The sequence below is a fragment of the Dendrobates tinctorius genome, unplaced genomic scaffold (assembly GCF_039654945.1).
Source record: "Dendrobates tinctorius isolate UK_male_01 unplaced genomic scaffold, ASM3965494v1 ptg000311l, whole genome shotgun sequence".
NCBI lineage: Eukaryota > Metazoa > Chordata > Amphibia > Anura > Dendrobatidae > Dendrobates > Dendrobates tinctorius.
Genome location: NW_027361978.1, coordinates 595,302 through 617,762, shown reverse-complemented (window position 1 = coordinate 617,762; position 22,461 = coordinate 595,302). Strand labels below are relative to the sequence as shown.

Below are 22,461 nucleotides of genomic sequence, written 5' to 3'. Positions count from 1 at the left end.
TGCAAAACAGAGAAAAGGCAAGAAAGTGAGTGACCAGAAAAAGGGGGCAAAGAGGCGCTGATCAGAGTGTGCAAAGCAGAGAAAAGGCAAGAAAGTGAGTGACCAGAAAAAGGGGGCAAAGAGGCGCTGATCAGAGTGTGCAAAACAGAGAAAAGGCAAGAAAGTGAATGACCAGCGAGGGAAGGCAAAGGATGTTGATCAGAGTGTGCAAAACAGAGAAAAGGAAAGAAACTGAGCGACCAGCGGGGGAAGCCAAAGAGGCGCTGATCAGAGTGTGCAAAACAGAAAAGGCAAGAAAGTGAGCGAACAGAAAAAGGGGGCAAAGAGGCGCTGATCAGAGTGTGCAAAACAGAAAAGGCAAGAAAGTGAGTGATCAGCAAAAGGGGGCAAAGAGGCGCTGATCAGAGTGTGCAAAACAGAGAAAAGGCAAGAAAGTGAGCGAACAGAAAAAGGGGGCAAAGAGGCGCTGATCAGAGTGTGCAAAACAGAGAAAAGGCAAGACAGTGAGTGACCAGCGGGGGAAGGCAAAGAGGCGCTGATCAGTGTGCAAAACAGAGAAAAGGTAAGAAAGTAAGCGACCAGCAAAAGGGGGCAAAGAGACGCTGATCAGAGTGTGCAAAACAGAGAAAAGGCAAGAAAGTGAGGGACCAGCGAGGGAAGGCAAAGAGGCGCTGATCAGAGTGTGCAAAACAGAAAAGGCAAGAAAGTGAGCGACCAGCAAAAGGGGGCAAAGAGGCGCTGATCAGAGTGTGCAAAACAGAGAAAAGGCAAGAAAGTGAGTGACCAGAGAGGGAAGGCAAAGGATGCTGATCAGAGTGTGCAAAACAGAGAAAAGGCAAGAAACTGAGCGACCAGCGAGGGAAAACAAAGAGGCGCTGATCAGAGTGTGCAAAACAGAGAAAAGGCAAGAAAGTGAGTGATCAGTAAAAGGGGGCAAAGAGGCGCTGATCAGAGTGTGCAAAACAGAGAAAAGGCAAGAAAGTGAGTGACCAGCGGGGGAAGGCAAAGAGGCGCTGATCAGTGTGCAAAACAGAGAAAAGGTAAGAGAGTCAGCGACCAGCAAAAGGGGACAAAGAGACGCTGATCAGAGTGTGCAAAACAGAGAAAAGGCAAGAAACTGAGTGACCAGCGGGGGAAGGCAAAGAGGTGCTGATCAGAGTGTGCAAAACAGAGAAAAGGCAAGAAAGTGAGTGACCAGCAGGGGAAGGCAACGAGGCGCTGATCAGAGTGTGCAAAACAGAGAAAAGACATGAAAGTGAGTGACCAGCAAAATGGGGCAAAGAGGCGCTGATCAGAGTGTGCAAAATAGAGAAAAGGCAAGAAAGTGAGTGACCAGCAAAAGGGGGCAAAGAGGCGCTGATCAGAGTGTGCAAAACAGAGAAAAGTCAAGAAAGCGAGTGACCAGCGGGGGAAGGCAAAGAGGCGCTGATCACTGTGCAAAACAGAGAAAAGGTAAGAAAGTGAGCGACCAGCAAAAGGGGGCAAACAGACGCTGATCAGAGTGTGCAAAACAGAGAAAAGCCAAGAAAGTGAGCGACCAGCGAGGGAAGCAAAGAGGCGCTGATCAGAGTGTGCAAAACAGAGAAAAGGCAAGAAAGTGAGCGACCAGCAAAAGGGGGCAAAGAGGTGCTGATCTGAGTGTGCAAAACAGAGAAAAGGCAAGAAAGTGAGTGACCAGCGAGGGAAGGCAAAGGATGCTGATCAGAGTGTGCAAAACAGAGAAAAGGCAAGAAACTGAGCCACCAGCGAGGGAAAACAAAGAGGCGCTGATCAGACTGTTGAAAACAGAGAAAAGGCAAGAAACTGAGCGACCAGCGGGGGAAGGCAAAGAGACGCCGATCAGAGTGTGCAAAACAGAGAAAAGGCAAGAAAGTGAGTGACCAGTAAAAGGGGGCAAAGAGGCGCTGATCAGAGTGTGCAAAACAGAGAAAAGGCAAGAAAGTGAGTGACCAGCGGGGGAAGGCAAAGAAGCGCTGATCAGTGTGCAAAACAGAGAAAAGGTAAGAGAGTGAGCGACCAGCAAAAGGGGGCAAAGAGATGCTGATCAGATTGTGCAAAACAGAGAAAAGGCAAGAAACTGAGCGACCAGCGGGGGAAGGCAAAGAGGCGCTGATCAGAGCGTGCAAAACAGAGAAAAGTCAAGAAACTGAGCGACCAGCGGGGGAAGGCAAAGAGGCGCTGATCAGGGTGTGCAAAACAGAGAAAAGGCAAGAAAGTGAGTGACCAGCAAAAGGGGGCAAAGAGGCGCTGATCAGATTGTGCAAAACAGAGAAAAGGCAAGAAAGTGAGTGACCAGCGGGGGAAGGCAAAGAGGCGCTGATCAGAGTGTGCAAAACAGAGAAAAGGCAAGAAAGTGAGTGACCAGCAAAAGGGGGCAAAGAGGCGCTGATCAGAGTGTGCAAAACAGAGAAAAGGCAAGAAAGTGAGTGACCAGTGGGGGAAGGCAAAGAGGTGCTGATCACTGTGCAAAACAGAGAAAAGGTAAGAACGTGAGCGACCAGCAAAATGGGGCAAAGAGGCGCTGATCAGAGTGTGTAAAATAGAGAAAAGGCAAGAAAATGAGTGACCAGCAAAAGGGGGCAAAGAGGCACTGATCAGAGTGTGCAAAACAGAGAAAAGGCAAGAAAGTGAGTGACCAGCGGGGGAACGCAAAGAGGCGCTGATCACTGTGCAAAACAGAGAAAAGGCAAGAAAGTGAGCGACCAGCGAGGGAAGGCAAAGAGGCACTGATCAGAGTGTGCAAAACAGAGAAAAGGCAAGAAAGTGAGTGACCTGCAAAAGGGGGCAAAGAGGCGCTGATCAGAGTGTGCAAAACAGAGAAAAGGCAAGGAACTGAGCGACCAGTGGGGGAAGGCAAAGAGGCGCTGATCAGAGTGTGCAAAACAGAGAAAAGGCAAGAAAGTGAGTGACCAGCAAAAGGGGGCAAAGAGGCGCTGACCAGACTGTGCAAAACCAGGGCTGTGGAGTCGGTAAGCCAAACCTGTGACTCCGACTCCTCAATTTCCCTTATACCGACTCCGACTGCGACTCCACGACTCCGACTCCCACATATATTGCTTATATTTAGGTGAAAAATGTATTGTAGTACAATGTGAACATCAGACATTTAATCATTTCTATGATACAATAATCAAGATATTTAGATAGAACATAATATCTATTTATTGGAATACAACTTTAGAACACAAAGAACTGTAATAAATTGTAAATATGTAATACACTGTATAATATCGATTACACACATACGGTACAGACTAAAGTTTGGACACACCTTCTCATTCAAAGAGTTTTCTTTATTTTCTTGACTATGAAAATTGTAGATTCACCCTGAAGGCATCAAAACTATGAATTAACATGTGGAATTATAAAATTAACAAAAAAGTGTGAAACAACTGAAAATACTGTGTCTTATATTGTAGGTTCTTCAAAGTAGCCACCTTTTTCTTTGATTACTGCTTTGCACACAGTCTTGGCATTCTCTTGATGAGCTTCAAGAGGTAGTCACCGGAAATGGTCTTCCAACAGTCTTGAAGGAGTTCCCAGAGATGCTTAGCACTTGTTGGCCCTTTTGCCTTCACTCTGCGGTGCAGCTCACCCCAAAACCATCTTGATTGGGTTCAGGTCTGGTGACTGTGGAGGCCAGGTCATCTGGCGTAGCACCCCATCACTCTCCTTCTTGGTCAAATAGCCCTTACACAGCCTGGAGGTGTGTTTGAGGTCATTGTCCTGTTGAAAAATAAATGATGGTCCAACTAAACACAAACCGGGTGGAATAGCATGCCGCTGCAAGATGCTGTGGTAGCCATGCTGGTTCAGTATGCCTTCAATTTTGAATAACTCCCCAACAGTGTCACCAGCAAAGCCCCCCCCACACCATCACACCTCCTCCTCCATGCTTCACGGTAGGAACCAGGCATGTAGAGTCCATCCGTTCACCTTTTCTGCGTCGCACAAAGACATGGTGGTTGGAACCAAAGATCTCAAATTTGGACTCATCAGACCAAAGCACAGATTTCCACTGGTCTAATGTCCATTCCTTGTATTCTCTAGCCCAAACAAGTCTCTTCTGCTTGTGGCCTGTCCTTAGCAGTGGTTTCCTAGCAGCTATTTTACCATGAAGGCCTTCTGCACAAAGTCTCCTCTTAACAGTTGTTGTAGAGATGTGCCTGCTGCTAGAACTCTGTGTGGCATTGACCTGGTCTCTAATCTGAGCTGTTATTAACCTGCGATTTCTGAGGTTGGTGACTCGGATGAACTTATCCTCCGCAGCAGAGGTGACTCTTGGTCTTCCTTTCCTGGGCCGGTCCTCATGTGAGCCAGTTTCTTTGTAGCGCTTGATGGTTTTTGCCAATGCACTTGGGGACACTTTCAAAGTTTTCCCAATTTTTCGGACTGACTGACCTTCATTTCTTAAAGTAATGATGGCCACTCGTTTTTCTTTACTCAGCTGCATTTTTCTTGCCATAATACAAATTCTAACAGTCTATTCAGTAGGACTATCAGCTGTGTATCCACCAGACTTCTGCACAACACACCTGATGGTCCCAACCTCATTTATAAGGCAAGAAATCCCACTTATTAAACCTGACAGGGCACACCTGTGAAGTGAAAGCCATTTCCGGTGACTACCTCTTGAAGCTCATCAAGAGAATGCCAAGAGTGTGCAAAGCAGAAATCAAAGCAAAAGGTGGCTACTGTGAAGAACCTAGAATATAAGACAAACAGTATTTTCAGCTGTTTCACACTTTTTTGTTAATTATATAATTCCACATGTGATAATTCATAGTTTTGATGCCTTCAGAGTGAATCTACAATTTTCATAATCATGAAAATAAAGAAAACGCTTTGATTGAGAAGGTGTGTCCAAACTTTTGGTCTGTACTGTGTATATATATATTATATATACTGTATGTGTGTGTGTGTGTGTATATATATATATATATATATATATATATATATACACACACACACATACACACATACACACACTATGACTTATCTTGGCTAAGATAAAGCCTAGATCCTCAGGCTACATTCACACTATGGGCGTAGCCAGGATCAAACCTGGGGGGGGTGCAGAATCTCATACTGTTCCGCAGAATTTCATACTGCACACCTCAGCTGCTGCAGAACCTCATACTGCACACCCCTACACTTGAAAATAAAGCCTGCACCTTAAGATGTGGTGAATGCAGTCTATTTATTCCAACGATCAATTGATGTTGATGTGTTACTAAAGACGAGCAATGCCTGTCCTGGGCGTCCTTTTGGGCAGCTATGAGGTGTACCTGACTGGTGCTAAAAAAAAGGAGTGTTACTCTGTGTGCTACCCGGTTTTCATTCTTTTTGGTAGAGATATGATATGGATAGACAGATATGGATAAAGGGATACATAGATAGAGCAGATTTCTAATCTGCTTTTGCTATTGAAAACATTATCTATGAGCTCAAAAACCTTCCAGGTGATGCGGTTTTTTAAAAAGCTGATCGCAACTGAAAAACGTATCCTCAAAAAACACAGCAAAAACGCTGTGTGTGAATGTAGCCTTAGATCAGGAATAGAACAGTCATTTATAGGACATTTCATAACTTTCCCAAATTCCTATGAAAAAATATTGAGCACATTCTGCACTGAACTACTGTACCCAATTTATTATATATTTTAGGAGTCGGTCCATTTTATACCGACTCCAACTCCGACTCCACCAAAATGAGCACCGACTCCACGACTCCGACTCCACAGCCCTGTGCAAAACAGCGAAAAGGCAAGAAAGTGAGCGACCAGCGGGGGAAGGCAAAGAGGCACTGATCAGAGTGTGCAAAACAGAGAAAAGGCAAGAAAGTGAGCAACCAGCAAAAGGGGGCAAAGAGGTGCTGATCAGAGTGTGCAAAACAGAGAAAAGGCAAGAAAGTGAGCGACCAGCGAGAGGAGGCAAAGAGGCGCTGATCAGAGTGTGCAAAACAGAGAAAAGGCAAGAAACTGAGCGACCAGTGGGGGGGAAGGCAACGAGGCGCTGATCAGAGTGTGCAAAACAGAGAAAAGGCAAGAAAGTGAGCAACCAGCAAAAGGGGGCAAAGAGGTACTGATCAGAGTGTGCAAAACAGAGAAAAGGCAAGAAAGTGAGCGACCAGTGAGAGGAGGCAAAGAGGCGCTGATCAGAGTGTGCAAAACAGAGAATAGGCAAGAAACTGAGCGACCAGTGGGGGAAGGCAACGAGGCACTGATCAGAGTGTGCAAAACAGAGAAAATGCAAGAAAGTGAGCGACCAGCAAAAGGGGCAAAGAGGTGCTGATCAGAGTGTGCAAAACAGAGAAAATGCAAGAAAGTGAGCGACCAGCAAAAGGGGGCAAAGAGGTGCTGATCAGAGTGTGCAAAACAGAGAAAAGGCAAGAAAGTGAGCGACCACTGAGAGGAGGAAAAGAGGCGCTCATCAGAGTGTGTAAAAGAGAGTAGAGGCAAGAAAGTGAGCGACCAGCGAAAGGGGGAAAGGAGGAGCTGACCACACTGTGCAACATAAAGAAGAGACATGATATAGCACACTTGGAGTAAACTCAATGCTAACCATATAGACTGAGAATTTCAGGGGCCTGCATCATCCACACATCAGTAGGTGCCAACATTTTAGAGGTGCCTTACTGCATCTCTGGATGTGACTAGAGTACAACACATGTTCAGCCTTTTTTGTATCTTTGAGGAGCTTCCTCGTACCTGTATCTGCCGCTCTCTAATCACAGCAATTGTCAGTATTAGTCTATTAACTACCCAATATTTTCATAAGTATATACTCACCACAAGTAGCAGATCACTCCAACCGGCCTAAAAATGTAATGACACCAGTTCAGTCCAGATTCATTGATATCACATACGTCACCTGTCACATATCACTGATATCACAGACATGATCTATCACATATCACAGACATGATCTATCACATATCACAGACATCATCTATCACATATCACTGATATCACAGACATCATCTATCACATATCACTGATATCACAGACATCATCTATCACATATCACTGATATCACATATCATCTATCACATGGCTGATATCTCACCTCATCTATCACATATCACTGATATCACAGACATCATCTATCACATATCACTGATATCACACGTCATCTATCACATATCACTGATATCACACGTCATCTATCACATATCACTGATATCACAGACATCATCAATCACATATCACTGATATCACACGTCATCTATCACATATCACTGATATCACAAACTTCATCTATCACATATCACTGATATCACAGACATCATCTATCACGTATCACTGATATCACACGTCATCTATCACATATGGCTGATATCACATGTCATCTATCACATATAACTTATATCACAGACATCATCTATCACATATCACTGATATCTCAGACGTCATCTATCACATAAGACTGATAGCACAGACATCATCTATCACATATCACTGATATCACACGTCATCTCTCACATATGACTGATATCACAGTCGTCATCTATCACGTATGACTGCTATCACAGACGTCATCTATTACATATGACTGATATCACAGACATCATCTATCACGTATCAGATATCACAGACGTCAGCTATCACATATAACTGATATCACAGACATCATCTATCACGTATCACTGATATCTCAGACGTCATCTATCACATACCATTGATATCTCAGACGTCATCTATTACATATCACTGATATCACAGATGTCATCTATCACGTATCACTGATATCACAGACGTCATCTATCACATATCACTGATATCACAGACATCATCTATCACATATCACTGATATCACACGTCATCTATCACATATCACTGATATCACACCCATCATCTATCACATATCACTGATATCACACATCATCTATCACATATGACTGATATCACACCCATCATCTATCACATATCACTGATATCACACGTCATCTATCACATATCACTGATATCATACCCATCATCTATCACATATCACTGATATCACACGTCATCTATCACATATGACTGATATCACAGACGTCATCTATCACATATGACTGCTATCACAGACGTCATCTATTACATATGACTGATATCACAGACATCATCTATCACGTATCACTGATATCACAGACATCATCTATCACATATAACTGATATCACAGACATCATCTAACACGTATCACTGATATCTCAGACGTCATCTATCACATATCATTGATATCTCAGCCATCATCTATTACATATCACTGATATCACAGATGTCATCTATCACGTATCACTGATATCACAGACGTCATCTATCACATCACTGATATCACAGACATCATTTTTCACATATCAATAATATCACACGTCATCACATACATCATCGATCACATATCACAGACATCATCTATCACATATCACTGATATCTCAGACGTCATCTATTACATATCACTGATATCACACGTCATCTATCACATATCACTGATATCACACACATCATCTATCACATATCACTTATATCACGCGTCATCTATCACATATCACTGATATAACAGACGTCATCTATCATATATCACTGATATCACAGACTTCATCTATCACATATCACTGATATCACAGACATCATCTATCATATATCTCTGATATCACAAACATCATCTATCACATATCACACGCCATCTATCACATATCACACATCATCTATCACATATGGCTGATATCACACGTCATCTATCACATATAACTGATATCACAGACATCATCTATCACGTATCACTGATATCTCAGACGTCATCTGTCACATATGACTGATATCACAGACATCATCTATCACGTATCACTGATATCAGACGTCATCTATCACATATCACTGATATCACAGATGTCATCTATTACATATGACTGATATCACAGATATCATCTATCACATCACTGATATCTCAAGTCATCTATCACATATCACTGATATCACAGACGTCATCTATCACATACCACTGATATCACAGACATCATCTATCACATATTACTGATATCACAGACATCAATCACATATCACTGATCACAAGTCATCATATACATCATCACATATCTGATATCACACACATTATCACATATCACTGATATCACACATCCTCTATCACATGACTGCTATCACAGACGTCATCTATCACATGTAACTGATATCACAGACGTCAACTATCACATATCACTGATATCACAGACATCATCTATCACATATTACTGATATCACAGACGTCATCTATCACATATCACTGATATCACAGACATCATCTATCACATACCACTGATATCACAGACGTCATCTATCACATATCACTGATATCACAGACGTCATCTATCATATCACTGATATCACAGACATCATCTATCACATATCACTGATATCACAGACGTCATCTATCACATGTAACTGATATTACAGACATCATCTATCACATATCACTGATATCACAGACATCATCTATCACATATCACTGATATCACAGACATCATCTATCACTGATATCACAGACATCATCTATCACATGTAACTGATATTACAGACTTCATCTATCACATATCACTGATATCACAGACGTCATCTATCACATATCACTCATATCACAGACTTCATCTATCACATATCACTGATATCACACCTCATCTATCACATATCACTGATATCACAGACATCATCTATCACATGTAACTGATATTACAGACTTCATCTATCACATATCACTGATATCACAGACATCATCTATCACATATCACTCATATCACAGACTTCATCTATCACATATCACTGATATCACACCTCATCTATCACATATCACTGATATCACAGACATCATCTATCACATATCACTCATATCACAGACTTCATCTATCACATATCACTGATATCACACCTCATCTATCACATATCACTGATATCACAGACATCATCTATCACATGTAGCTGATATCACAGACGTCATTTATCACATATCACATAAGTTATTGATTATAGTCACCAGATATCGGAGGCTTTACACACTGGAGCCTGAGAAGCGATTTCTGGCGCCACAAACTCTGGAGATCCATATCTGCTGTACTGAAATTCAGAAGGATTTATCTTCTGAGCAAATCCAAAGTCGCAGAGTTTGATGTCATGTTGATCTGAGTGAACCAACAGTATGTTTGACGGCTGAGGAGACAGTAATGAGTATCAGCTGCTTCGTATATTGTCAAAGATCACAGTCCAGTCGGTGGCTGAGGGGTGCTGGTGCGCAGATCCACCATGCTGTTACCTTTTTTATCAAACAGCCCTCTGCTGCCCCCTATCTTTAGGACAATTATGCAATTGACTGACGATTAACAAAGGAGGTGGCAGCTGTTTCAACTACTAGGTCGGATCTTGGGAAATGCACAGTGAGCGTATGGCATATACACATCCGATACCAATGCATGCAATAAATATGCTAACTCCACAATAACCCAGGAAAGATCACTAGCTGCCACCACCAGTCGCTTTACAGGCCGATTGGACACCCGTTACAGGTAGCGTATGGCTTCAGGGGTGCGGTTTATAGAACAAGGGATATTACATTTTATATTTTAGCCAGGATGATAGAGAGAGTTCATAAAAACAAAAGTTTCTACAAAAGGGACAAAACAATACAGTATATACAGTTACATAAAATAAAGAGGATCAACAAAAGAAACGTATGAAGCACTGGTCAAGGAAATGTCTCAGAGCTTAGTGACGGGAGGCACTACGGTGGAGAAAACTTCACTGAAATGAGGGTGTAGCCAACACCAGAACGTATCTTCTGCTGCTGGGCCCAGATCACAGTTGGCAATGGCTTTTCATTAGCACCTGCCCTTGATAATTTCATGTGGGGCAGATGTGTTGGATGTTCTCATTCCTTCAGGATTTTATAAAATCCCTAACTCCCAAGATATCTTTGTCTGTAAAGGTCACAGATCTTAGATACTGACGTCATATTTTCTATGGTGTTTTTATCTTTACATAGAGACCAAAGGTGACCCGATTCGCACCATCTATCAGCGCGTGATTCTATTGGAGGGATTTTAGCGGCTCTACAGGGATGTGGGTTAATGCATCACGTCTGTCCCTTCTGTATCTAACTGAATGGATACAAACCTAAATATTCCTATCTGGACCCGTGAGCCGGACTGCTTACCATCTGTGCTGTGTGAATGGACGTGCACACTCTTCTGAGACCTGTATTCCCCAAAAGTCCTTCCCTGTTATATCACCTGTACACTGCAGGGACTCCTCTGCTTCTAAAGCGGCTGGAATGGTTAGCTCTTCCTATCCTAACTAGTCTTAATTGCTTTTTCTCACCTAGCTAGAACTGGCTCCCTCTTCCCTATATGTCCAACATGTCAGACAGATAGATCAGTTACTTTAAACAAGAAGGAAAGCGAGGCGGCGCTCCCCCCGATGTGCAGTGCTTCTTTATTCAGCCATTAACGGTCACACAATCAACGACGGGCAGGGACCATGAGGCATGCGGGGAGAAAGACGGACGACAGCCGTATCGCGCACACAGACGCTTCAGCAGCTCCAGGTGAGGAATTACCTGATGTCACTTCCTTAGATAGGTCTATGACTGACAACAGGGGAACAGTTACAACAACATGAATGGACATTTCCAATTATAAACAAGTCACATCATCTTTATGCTGACTGCAGGAACAATCACAACAAGAATTTTTTTTTTTTAAAGGAGTGTATAAGATCCTTACAAACAATTCTCTTCTTTGCAGAAATTTTTTTTTACAAAAGGAATTTTTTACAAAAAATTTCCTTTCTCAAAAAATTTTTTTCTTTCTCTCTTTACAAAAAAATCGACAGCTCCAACCTATCATTCCGTCCTGAAGGACCCTGCGCTTTGGATGTAATTATCCATCTGGCTTCGTGCCTCATCAACCATTTATTATGATCACCACCTTGGGGTGGAAGTTTTACCATTTCTAAACCAGCGAAGTGTAATAATTCCGGGTTGGATTTGTGTTTTTCTTGCCTATGTTTTATTAAGCGCAAAGACCCTTTTCCTGTACTAATCGAATGATGATGTTCACGGAATCTTGGTGCCAGTGCTCTAATCGTTTTTCCTATGTAAAAAAATAAACAAGGACCAAACAGAACATATCCCACAAATGTAATTCTACAAGAAATAGAATCTTTGACTCTGAACGGGGCCGATGTTTAGGGGATTGGAAGTCCTATGTAAGTGACAGGAATTACAGTTACCGCATTTGAAGTTCCCTTTTGGTGAATTTTTTTGTAACCAGTTTTTATCAAGAGGTAACAACCGATTCTGAACTATAAGATCGGCGATATTATTAGTGCGTTTATATGCAAATCGCGGAGCCATAGTACAGATTTCCTGCAAACCTTTATCAGAGCGCAGAACATGCCAGTTTCTCCTGATGGCTGTGTGTGACCCTATCAATGAAACGATGCTTAAAGCGGAAGAAAAATCTCTTCTGTGGATTTATCTCGCTATGTATTTGCTTTTTGTGGCGTTTAGTGACCCTCTTTAATAAATCGCTTTGAGATACAGCTTTAACCCGTTCATGAGCTTTGTTCAGAACACCAGCGGGATAACCTCTCCTCAACACTCGTGGTTTTAATTCCTCAATTTCTTTATTACAGATATCGTCGTTATCGTTCAGCTTCCTTATTCTAACCATCTGGCTACAAGGAAGCCCTTCCTTAGTGTGCACGGGATGTGCACTATTAAAGTGTGAGAGTGAATGAGTCGCGGTTGGCTTTCTATGTGTCCTGGTGATCATATTACCATCGACAATATCGAGTTTTACATCCAAAAATTCTATATATTTTTGTCCAAAGCAGGAGGTGAATCGCACGTTGTCCACATTGATTTCGTTTAGATATTTAGCGAAATTATCAAAATCATTCTGAGAACCGTCCCACATGATGAAAATATCATCCACAAATCTCAGGAAGATGCGGAGGTGTTTTAAAAAAGGATTGGAAATATTTGTAATATATTTTTCTTCAAATGCTGCTAGAAACAAATTAGCAAAACCACATGCTGCGGGCGTCCCCATAGCGGTACCGGTTTTCTGAAGATCCCATTGGTTCAGACATTTAAATGCATTATGGGATAATACAAAGTCCAGTCCATCTAAAATAAACCCAATCCAATCAGAACTCTTGTCAGAATTCATCAGCATTTTTTGAATAGCTTCAATAGCATTTTTTGGAGGAATCCGTGTATAAAGGTTCACTACATCAATTGTGGTTAAAACACAAAAATTGAGCTTGGATTGAGTTGGTACACATGCAGCATATAAACGCATGTTCACATGGCCAAAAAGCAGACAAAACCTACAAAAGACAAAATGAAAAAAACCCTGCTATAATAAAATAAGTAAGGGTACCGTTACACCTAGCGACTCACCAGCGATCCCGACCAGTGATATGACGCGGTCAGGATCGCTGGTTCATCGCTAAGTGGTCGCTAGTGAGCTGCCACACAGGCAGATCTCACCAGCGACATCGCTGGAGACGGGGATCGCTACTTACCTGTCAGACGAGGCGATCCTGCGTCCTCCCGCCCGGCTCCACGCGTCGCTCGTCGTCACAGCAGGAAGCGCCGCAGGAAGCTGACGACGAGAAACGGTCCAGGACGTTCTCGCGCGATCAGCGATAACCAGCGGGGGAGCGGTCGGAGGCAAGTATCAGACAGCGATATCACTTAGTGTGACATGCCCTTAACGAGTCAGTGAGCAACACCAATCCTTTCATCTCTGTAGAACCTTTTACAGGAGGGGTAAAATCTAATGACATGCCCCCAATTTCTCCCAGTAATGTCATCGATTTATTTCAGGATTTAGTAATAAAAAGATGTGGAAGCGGTCTATTATGATACACTGAGAAAAAATTTGCTGGATAAGGAGCTGAAGGCTTCACGTGATATACAAAAGTGGGATGATGTAATGATCCGCAAAGCGGATAAAGGAGGAAATATTGTCATTCTAGACAGGGATTATTACATCAAGGAAGCCTTGTCCCAATTGGAGGATAGATCGACCTATGTCCCTTTGGATTGGAATCCGACAGAAAGATTAAAAAACAAACTGAGAACTTTTTTGAGAAAAAATGTTGAAAATGGCGTTTTATCAAAAAAGAGAGCTGAAAATCCGATGCCTGATTTCCCAGAGATTGCTGATTGCTACAGCATTCCAAAGATTCTAAGTCTATCACGCAACCCCCGGGTCGCCCCATAATATCGGGCATTAATTCATTGACAGAGCCGTTGTCACAATATGTAGACGGGCTCCTTAAACCATTACTTTCTCAGATTCCTTCCTCCATAAAAGATTCGGGGATTTTATCTCCATTTTAAAAAACTTTGATTGGCAGTCAAGTTCTTCTTTAACCACAATCGATGTAGTGAACCTTTATACACGGATTCCTCCAAAAAATGCTATTGAAGCTATTCAAAAAATGCTGATGAATTCTGACAAGAGTTCTGATTGGATTGCGTTTATTTTAGATGGACTGGACTTTGTATTATCCCATAATGCATTTAAATGTCTGAACCAATGGGATCTTCAGAAAACCGGTACCGCTATGGGGACGCCCGTAGCATGTGTTTTTGATAATTTGTTTCTAGCAGCATTTGAAGAAAAATATATTACAAATATTTCCAATCCTTTTTTAAAACACATCCGCATCTTCCTGAGATTTGTGGATGATATTTTCATCATGTGGGACGGTTCTCAGAATGATTTTGATAATTTCGTTAAATATCTAAACAAAATCAATGTGGACAAAATGCGATTTACCTCCTGCTTTGGACAAAAAATATATAGAATTTTAGGATGTAAAACTCGATATTGTCGATGGTAATATGATCACCAGGACACATAGAAAGCCAACCGCGACTCATTCACTCTCACACTTTAATAGTGTACATCCCGTGCACACTAAGGAAGGGCTTCCTTTTAAGGGCCTGTCACACTAAGCGATATCTCTAGCAATATCGCTATAACGTCACTGGTTTTTGTGATGTTATAGCGATATTGCTAGCGATATCGCTATGTCTGATACCTCCGACCGGCTTCCCCGCTGGTTATCGCTGATCGCGCGAGAACGTCCAGGACCGTTTCTCGTCGTCAGCTTCCTGTGGAGAGACGAGCGACGCGTGGAGCCGGGCGGGAGGACGCAGGATCGCCTGGTGTGACAGGTAAGTAGCGACCCCTGCGATGTCGCTGGTGAGATCTGCCTGTGTGGCAGCTCACTAGCGACCACTTAGCGATGCACCAGCGATCCTGACCGCGTCATATCACTGGTCGGGATCGCTGGTGCATCGCTAAGTGTGACAGTACCTTTAGTCAGATGGTTAGATTAAGGAAGCTGAACGATAACGACGATATCTGTAATAAACAAATTGAGGAATTAAAACCACGATTGTTGAGGAGAGGTTATCCCGCTGGTGTTCTGAACGAAGCTCATGAACGGGTTAAAGCTGTATCTCAAAGCGATTTATTACAGAGGGTCACTAAACGCCACAAAAAGCAAATACATAGTGAAATAAATCCACAAAAGAGATTTTTCTTTAGCTTTAAACATCGTTCCATTGATAGGGTCACACACAGCCATCAGAAGACACTGGCATGTTCTGCGCTCTGATAAAGGTTTGCAGGAAATCTGTACTATGGCTCCGCGATTTGCATATAAACGCAGTAATAATATCGCCGATCTTATAGTTCAGAATCGGTTGTTACCTCTTGATAAAAACTGGTTACAAAAAAATTCACCAAAAGGGAACTTCAAATGCGGTAACTGTAATTCCTGTCACTTACATAGGACTTCCAATCCCCTAAACATCGGCCCCGTTCAGAGTCAAAGATTCTATTTCTTGTAGAATTACATTTGTGGGATATGTTCTGTTTGGTCCTTGTTTATTTTTTTACATAGGAAAAACGATTAGACCACTTGCACCAAGATTCCGTGAACATCATCATTCGATTAGTACAGAAAAAGGGTCTTTGCGCTTAATAAAACATAGGCAAGAAAAACACAAATCCAACCCGGAATTATTACACTTCGCTGGTTTAGAAATGGTAAAATTTCCACCCCAAGGTGGTGATCATAATAAATGGTTAATGAGGCACGAAGTCAGATGGATAATTAGATCTAAAGCGCAGGCTCCTTCAGGACGGAATGATAGGTTGGAGCTGTCGATTTTTTTGTAAAGAGAGAAAAGAATGGTTGGTAAGGATCTTCATACACTCCTTGTGATTGTTCCTGCAGTCAGCATACAGATGATGTGACTTGTTTATAATTGGAAATGTCCATTCATGTTGTTGTAACTGTTCCCCTGTTGTCAGTCATAGACCTATCTAAGGAAGTGACATCAGGTAATTCCCCACCTGGAGCTGCTGAAGCGTCTGTGTGCGCGATACGGCTGTCGTCCGTCTTTCTCCCCGCATGCCTCATGGTCCCTGCCCGTCCTTTATTGTGTGACCTTTAATGGTTGAATAAAGAAACACTGCACATCGGGGGGAGCGCCGCCTCGCTTTCCTTCTTGTTTAAATTCAACATGTCTGTTCTGATGCTGAGCACCGTTCGTCCCGGCAGTGTTTTTTGCACACTGTGTGCCTTTGATTGAGCCTCGACTTGTTGCTGGTGGATGAGAGCTTTGGTGCCGTTCATTTGGGCTTTCTTTAAATTGAAGATCAATTACTTTATTTCTCATGTATTCCAGAATTTACCTGGATCACGGCATGATGTCTAGCTTTTGAGGACCATGCGGTCTACCTCACGTTGCCAGGCAGCTCCTATTTAAGCGATTTCTTGATTGAGAAAAGGTGTGACAGTAATCAGGCCTGTAATCTGAACTCGGCTTCACAAAGATGTGATAGACCACAGTCAATTTATGTTTTAGGGGGCAATCACTGTCTCACGCAGGTCCTGTAGGTTTGGATTTCTTTTTCCATTATTAATAAAGACTTTCACTTATAAACTGCCTTGTGTGATTATTTGTCTTATCTTTGTCTAATATTTACATTTAATTGGTGATTGGAAACATTTAAGTGTGACAAACATGCAGAAGAATAGAAAATCAGAAAGGGGGTGAAGACTTTCACACAACTGTATGTCCAAAGTGTCAGCTCTTTGTCCCTGATGTTCTTTGTGAGGGACAGGGAAGGTGAATGGCCCCTCTTTGGATAAGTCTTATGGATTTAAATTTTCCTCTATGACAGATACCCTCAGCTGCCATTATAACCCCTCAGCCCAGGGTGGTGTAATACTCTGCTGCACCCACCTTGATGTCCAAGTGCAGGATGTTCTTGTCATGGAGATAAGCGACGGCCTCAAGCAGCTGCCGGATGTAAATCTTCACCTGTAGAAACATCCATCAGATACTCCATGATTGGAAGTAACAGATATCACACACCGTGTGCAGAATTATAAGGTAGCGTACCGATTCCACCCCTAGGGCATCTGAGATGCGGTTACTGAAACAGTAAACCGTGGCACTACTGTACTTGGTGCTCAAGTAGGGGCCCAAACGGTAGTAAGTGGAGTGAGCTTGGCACTCAAAACTGGATGATGAGTAGATCAATTTTTAATGCAGTTCACAGATAGTACAAAACAGATATTTCGGTCATTTAAGACCTTCGTCAGGGTCCCAACTGCTCATAATAATAAAGAAGAGGTGATGGGACTCAGCGTCCTCTATGAATATATTCCATGGGCGAGTGATGTCGGAGGAACCTTAGATCGAACGCGGCATGCACCACTGGTTTAGAAATAACATAATAATTATAATATGTTAATATTCAGGGAATTAGATTTGTAATTCCTCTTGCTTTGTTCACATTTTACTACTGAGAGATCAGAGCAATCTGCAAATCCCCTTACAAGTTTATATATCCCATGCAGAGCTCGGCCATTTCCCACTCCAACATGGCCACTACATACAACGGTACAACAGACATGGTCAGATTCTAAGGGCAGCGCCAGGATCCAATATGGCGCCACACAACTCGACAAAGAGAACAGTGCAAGGATAAAGTATTCAGTACAATGAGTAGCTGAGGGCCTGGAAATCATAGCTGAGCCTGGAGCATGTGCAGAACATGGACACCAGACAACAGTGCCTTGAAAAAGTTTTCACACCCCGTGAACATTTCCACATTTTTTACACTCACAAACGTAAATGTATTTTATTGGGGTTTTCCCATTCTATGAAATTTTCTAATTATTTTCAAATTATAAATTTGAACATTGTGAGGTGCATTTGTATACATCCCCTTGTAGTCTGACGCCCCTAAAAAAATTCTGAGTGACCAATTGCCCCTAGAAGTCACACATAATTAGTACATTGCGTCCCCCTGGGTGTGATTTCTTCTCACTATAAGTACAGTTGTTCTGTGAAGGTCTCAGAGGATTAAGTGAGAGCATTAAGGATCAAACAGCATCATGAAAACCAAGGAGCTCACCAGACAAGTCAGGGATAAAGTTATGGAGAAGAGTAAAGTAGGGTTAGGTTATAAAGTATGTGACAAGACGTGAAAATTGCTGATCACAGACATCTCCATCCAATCTCACAAAGCAAGAGTGAGTGTGCAAGGAAAAAGGGGCAAAATGTCACCTATAGATGAGCAAAGCTGGAGAGACAGACTCCAAAAAACTGGAGAGAAAGGTGGAGAAATAGACCCCAAAAGACTGCAGCAATAACTGCAGAGAAAGGTGGTCCTATTCAGGGGACTGAATATAAATGCACCTCACAATGTTCGGATTTAGATTATTTTACTAATTAGTTAACCTTTTATCATTTTGGTGGAGACATGGGGGTCAGCGGGTGCCCTGTTCCGCTAGCAGAAACCGCATGGACAAGAGCTCATCCCATTGAACGCCCGCTCTCCTTTTACCATGGGCATAACACTACTCAAACAACATGTGGTGAGGGCAAAACAGTGCGGCAATACATTACTGAACAAAAAAAAACAGCCACATTACAGAGTCTCACCCTTCTGCTGACTCACCAGGATAACTATGACTTCAGATCGTCTAAGGCCGACTACCCCACCAGTGTCATGAACAGAGAGGAGGTAATGACAAGCTAAGGCTACTTTCAGATTTGCGTTCGGATGCGCAGCGCAGAGCCCCCACTAAGCTCCGCCCCTGGCCGCGCCTCCACCGGTCAGCTCCTCCTCTGATCGCATGACGCGCTGCATGCGATCAGCGTACTCTATGGTCAGCGTTGGGTATGCTGGTCGTGCGCTGGTACACTTCTGCCGGCGCTTGCGCCCTTTTGGTGCTGCGCTGAGCGCATAAAAATGCAACACGGCGCGTTTTTGTGTTTGGCACAGCGATAAAAGGGCACAAGCGCTGGAAAAAGTGTACCAGTGCACGACCAGCATACCCAACGCTAACTATAGGGTACGCTGATCGCATGCAGCATCATGCGATCAGAGGAGGAGCGGCCGGGGGCAGAGCTTAGCGGCGGCCCTGCGCTGCGCCTCCGAACGCAAATCTGAAAGTAGCCTTAGGAATCTGGCAGTCCATTGAGATACAAGGCCAGGTGATCAGTGGATCACAAACTGGGTTTTCTGAATGTCTCCATGGAGCCAGCTGACCCGTGGATCCCATTCCTTGCTTTCCCAAACGTTTCCATGGGGCTCAGGTGAATAGTGGGTCCACATCCTGACTACCCCAAACGTATCCATGGGTTCTGTGGTGGTCAATGGAGCAGATCTGTATTCTTTCAGCTTGGGGCGTGGTCCTCTAGCTGACATCCATGATCTGGCAGCTATCCTGTAGTGTTCCTGGCTGTGGTTTCGTAAAGAGTCTCTGGTTCTTTGGATGTCTTGGATATATGTTTTATCAGAGGCATATGCCCTTTTTATAGGTCACAACTGTTATTCAAGTGATAATTATTCACAGATCAAGAAGAAGGGGTGATGAGATTAACTCACATTGGTTGATTATTTTGTTTATCAATGTTTTCAAGTCAAACTGCACGGTCTTGTATAATGTGTAATCCAGATATCACCAAATATCATTGCTCGTGACCCTGTATCCCTGTTTCGCAAAGATAACAATACAATAAAGTGTAGGAGCTGATATAAGAGGTAAAAAAAAACCCATTCATCAATTTACAAATATCAATTTAACTCATAAGAAGGAAGAATATATATTCCAAAGTCAACATATAGATAACAGTCCTGGCTTACTGAAATTAGATGTCTGGATAATTAAGATAAAATGCTGAGTTGTCACAATTACCTTTTCACGTCACAAATACTTGTTACTTTGTGTTGTATCATAATAAAATAAATTCAAATTTGTTGGTGTGACGAGAAAAAATGTGGAAACGTTTACAGGGTATGAAGACTTCTTCTAGACAATGTATGTGATCACTGACAGCACAGCTGAGGCCGGAGCATGTACAGAGCACAGACACCGCACTATGTGATCACTGACAGCACAGCTGAGCCCGGAGCATGTACAGAGCACAGACACCGCACTATGTGATCACTGACAGCACAGCTGAGCCCGAAGCATGTGCAGAGCACGGACACCACACTATGTGATCACTGACAGCACAGCTGAGCCCGAAGCATGTGCAGAGCACGGACACCACACTATGTGATTACTGACAGCACAGCTGAGCCCGGAGCATGTACACAGCACGGACACCACACTATGTGATCACTGACAGCACAGCTGAGCTTGGAGCATGTACAGAGCACATACACCACACTATGTGCTCACTGACAGCACAGCTGACCCCGAAGCATGTACAGAGCACGGACACCACTATGTGATCACTGACAGCACAGCTGAGCTTGGAGCATGTACAGAGCACAGACACCGCACTATGTGATCACTGACAGCACAGGTGAGCCTGGAGCATGTGCAGAGCACAGACACCACACTATGTGATCACTGACAGCACAGCTGAGCCTGGAGCATGTGCAGAGCAGACACCACACTGTGTGATCACTGACAGCACAGCCGAGCCCGGAGCATGTGCAGAGCACAGACACAACACTGTGTGATCACTGACAGCACAGCTGAGCCCGAAGCATGTGCAGAGCACGGACACCACACTATGTGATCACTGACAGCACAGCTGAGCCCGAAGCATGTGCAGAGCACGGACACCACACTATGTGATTACTGACAGCACAGCTGAGCCCGGAGCATGTACAGAGCACGGACACCACACTATGTGATCACTGACAGCACAGCTGAGCTTGGAGCATGTACAGAGCACATACACCACACTATGTGCTCACTGACAGCACAGCTGACCCCGAAGCATGTACAGAGCACGGACACCACTATGTGATCACTGACAGCACAGCTGAGCCCGGAGCATGTACAGAGCACATACACCACACTATGTGATCACTGACAGCACAGCTGAGCTTGGAGCATGTACAGAGCACAGACACCGCACTATGTGATCACTGACAGCACAGGTGAGCCTGGAGCATGTGCAGAGCACAGACACCACACTATGTGATCACTGACAGCACAGCTGAGCCCGGAGCATGTACAGAGCACGGACACCGCACTATGTGATCACTGACAGCACAGCTGAGCCTGAAGCATGTGCAGAGCACGGACACCGCACTATGTGATCACTGACAGCACAGCTGATCCCGGAGCATGTGCAGAGCACGGACACTGCACTATGTGATCAATGACAGCACAGCTGAGCCCGGAGCATGTGCAGAGCATGGACACCGCACTATGTGATCACTGACAGCACAGCTGAGCCCGGAGCATGTGCAGAGCATGGACACCGCACTATGTGATCACTGACAGCACAGCTGAGCCCGGAGCATGTGCAGAGCACGGACACCGCACTACTTGATCACTGACAGCACAGCTGAGCCTGGAGCATGTGCAGAGCACGGACACCGCACTATGTGATCACTGACAGCACAGCTGATCCCGGAGCATGTGCAGAGCACGGACACCGCACTATGTGATCAATGACAGCACAGCTGAGCCCAGAGCATGTGCAGAGCACGGACACCGCACTATGTGATCACTGACAGCACAGCTGAGCCTGAAGCATGTGCAGAGCACAGACACCACTATGTGATCACTGACAGCACAGCTGAGCCCGGAGCATGTACAGAGCACGGACACCGCACTATGTGATCACTGACAGCACAGCTGAGCCCAGAGCATGTGCAGAGAAGACACCACACTGTGTTATCACTGACAGCACAACCGAGCCCGGAGCATGTCCAGAGCACAGACACCACACTATGTGATCACTGACAGCACAGCTGAGCCTGGAGCATATGCAGAGCACAGACACCACACTATGTGATCACTGACATCACAGCTGAGCCTGGAGCATGTGCAGAGCACAGACACCGCACTATGTGATCACTGACAGCACAGCTGAGCCCGGAGCATGTGCAGAGCACGGACACCGCACTGTGTGAT

At 43.8% G+C, this 22,461-nt stretch overlaps 1 protein-coding gene across 1 annotated transcript in view; it reads right to left on the bottom strand.

Moving 5' to 3' along the window:
- OBSCN (obscurin, cytoskeletal calmodulin and titin-interacting RhoGEF) overlaps window positions 1–22,461 on the bottom strand; it is a 636,219-nt gene that overhangs the window by 49,285 nt on the left and 564,473 nt on the right. The window contains exons 99-101 of the mRNA XM_073561015.1: window positions 17,306–17,383; window positions 10,004–10,176; window positions 6,791–6,817 (exon numbers count right to left, since the gene is read on the bottom strand). Coding sequence (XP_073417116.1) covers window positions 6,791–6,817; window positions 10,004–10,176; window positions 17,306–17,383 — 278 coding nt within the window. The remainder of the gene's footprint in view (window positions 1–6,790; window positions 6,818–10,003; window positions 10,177–17,305; window positions 17,384–22,461) is intronic.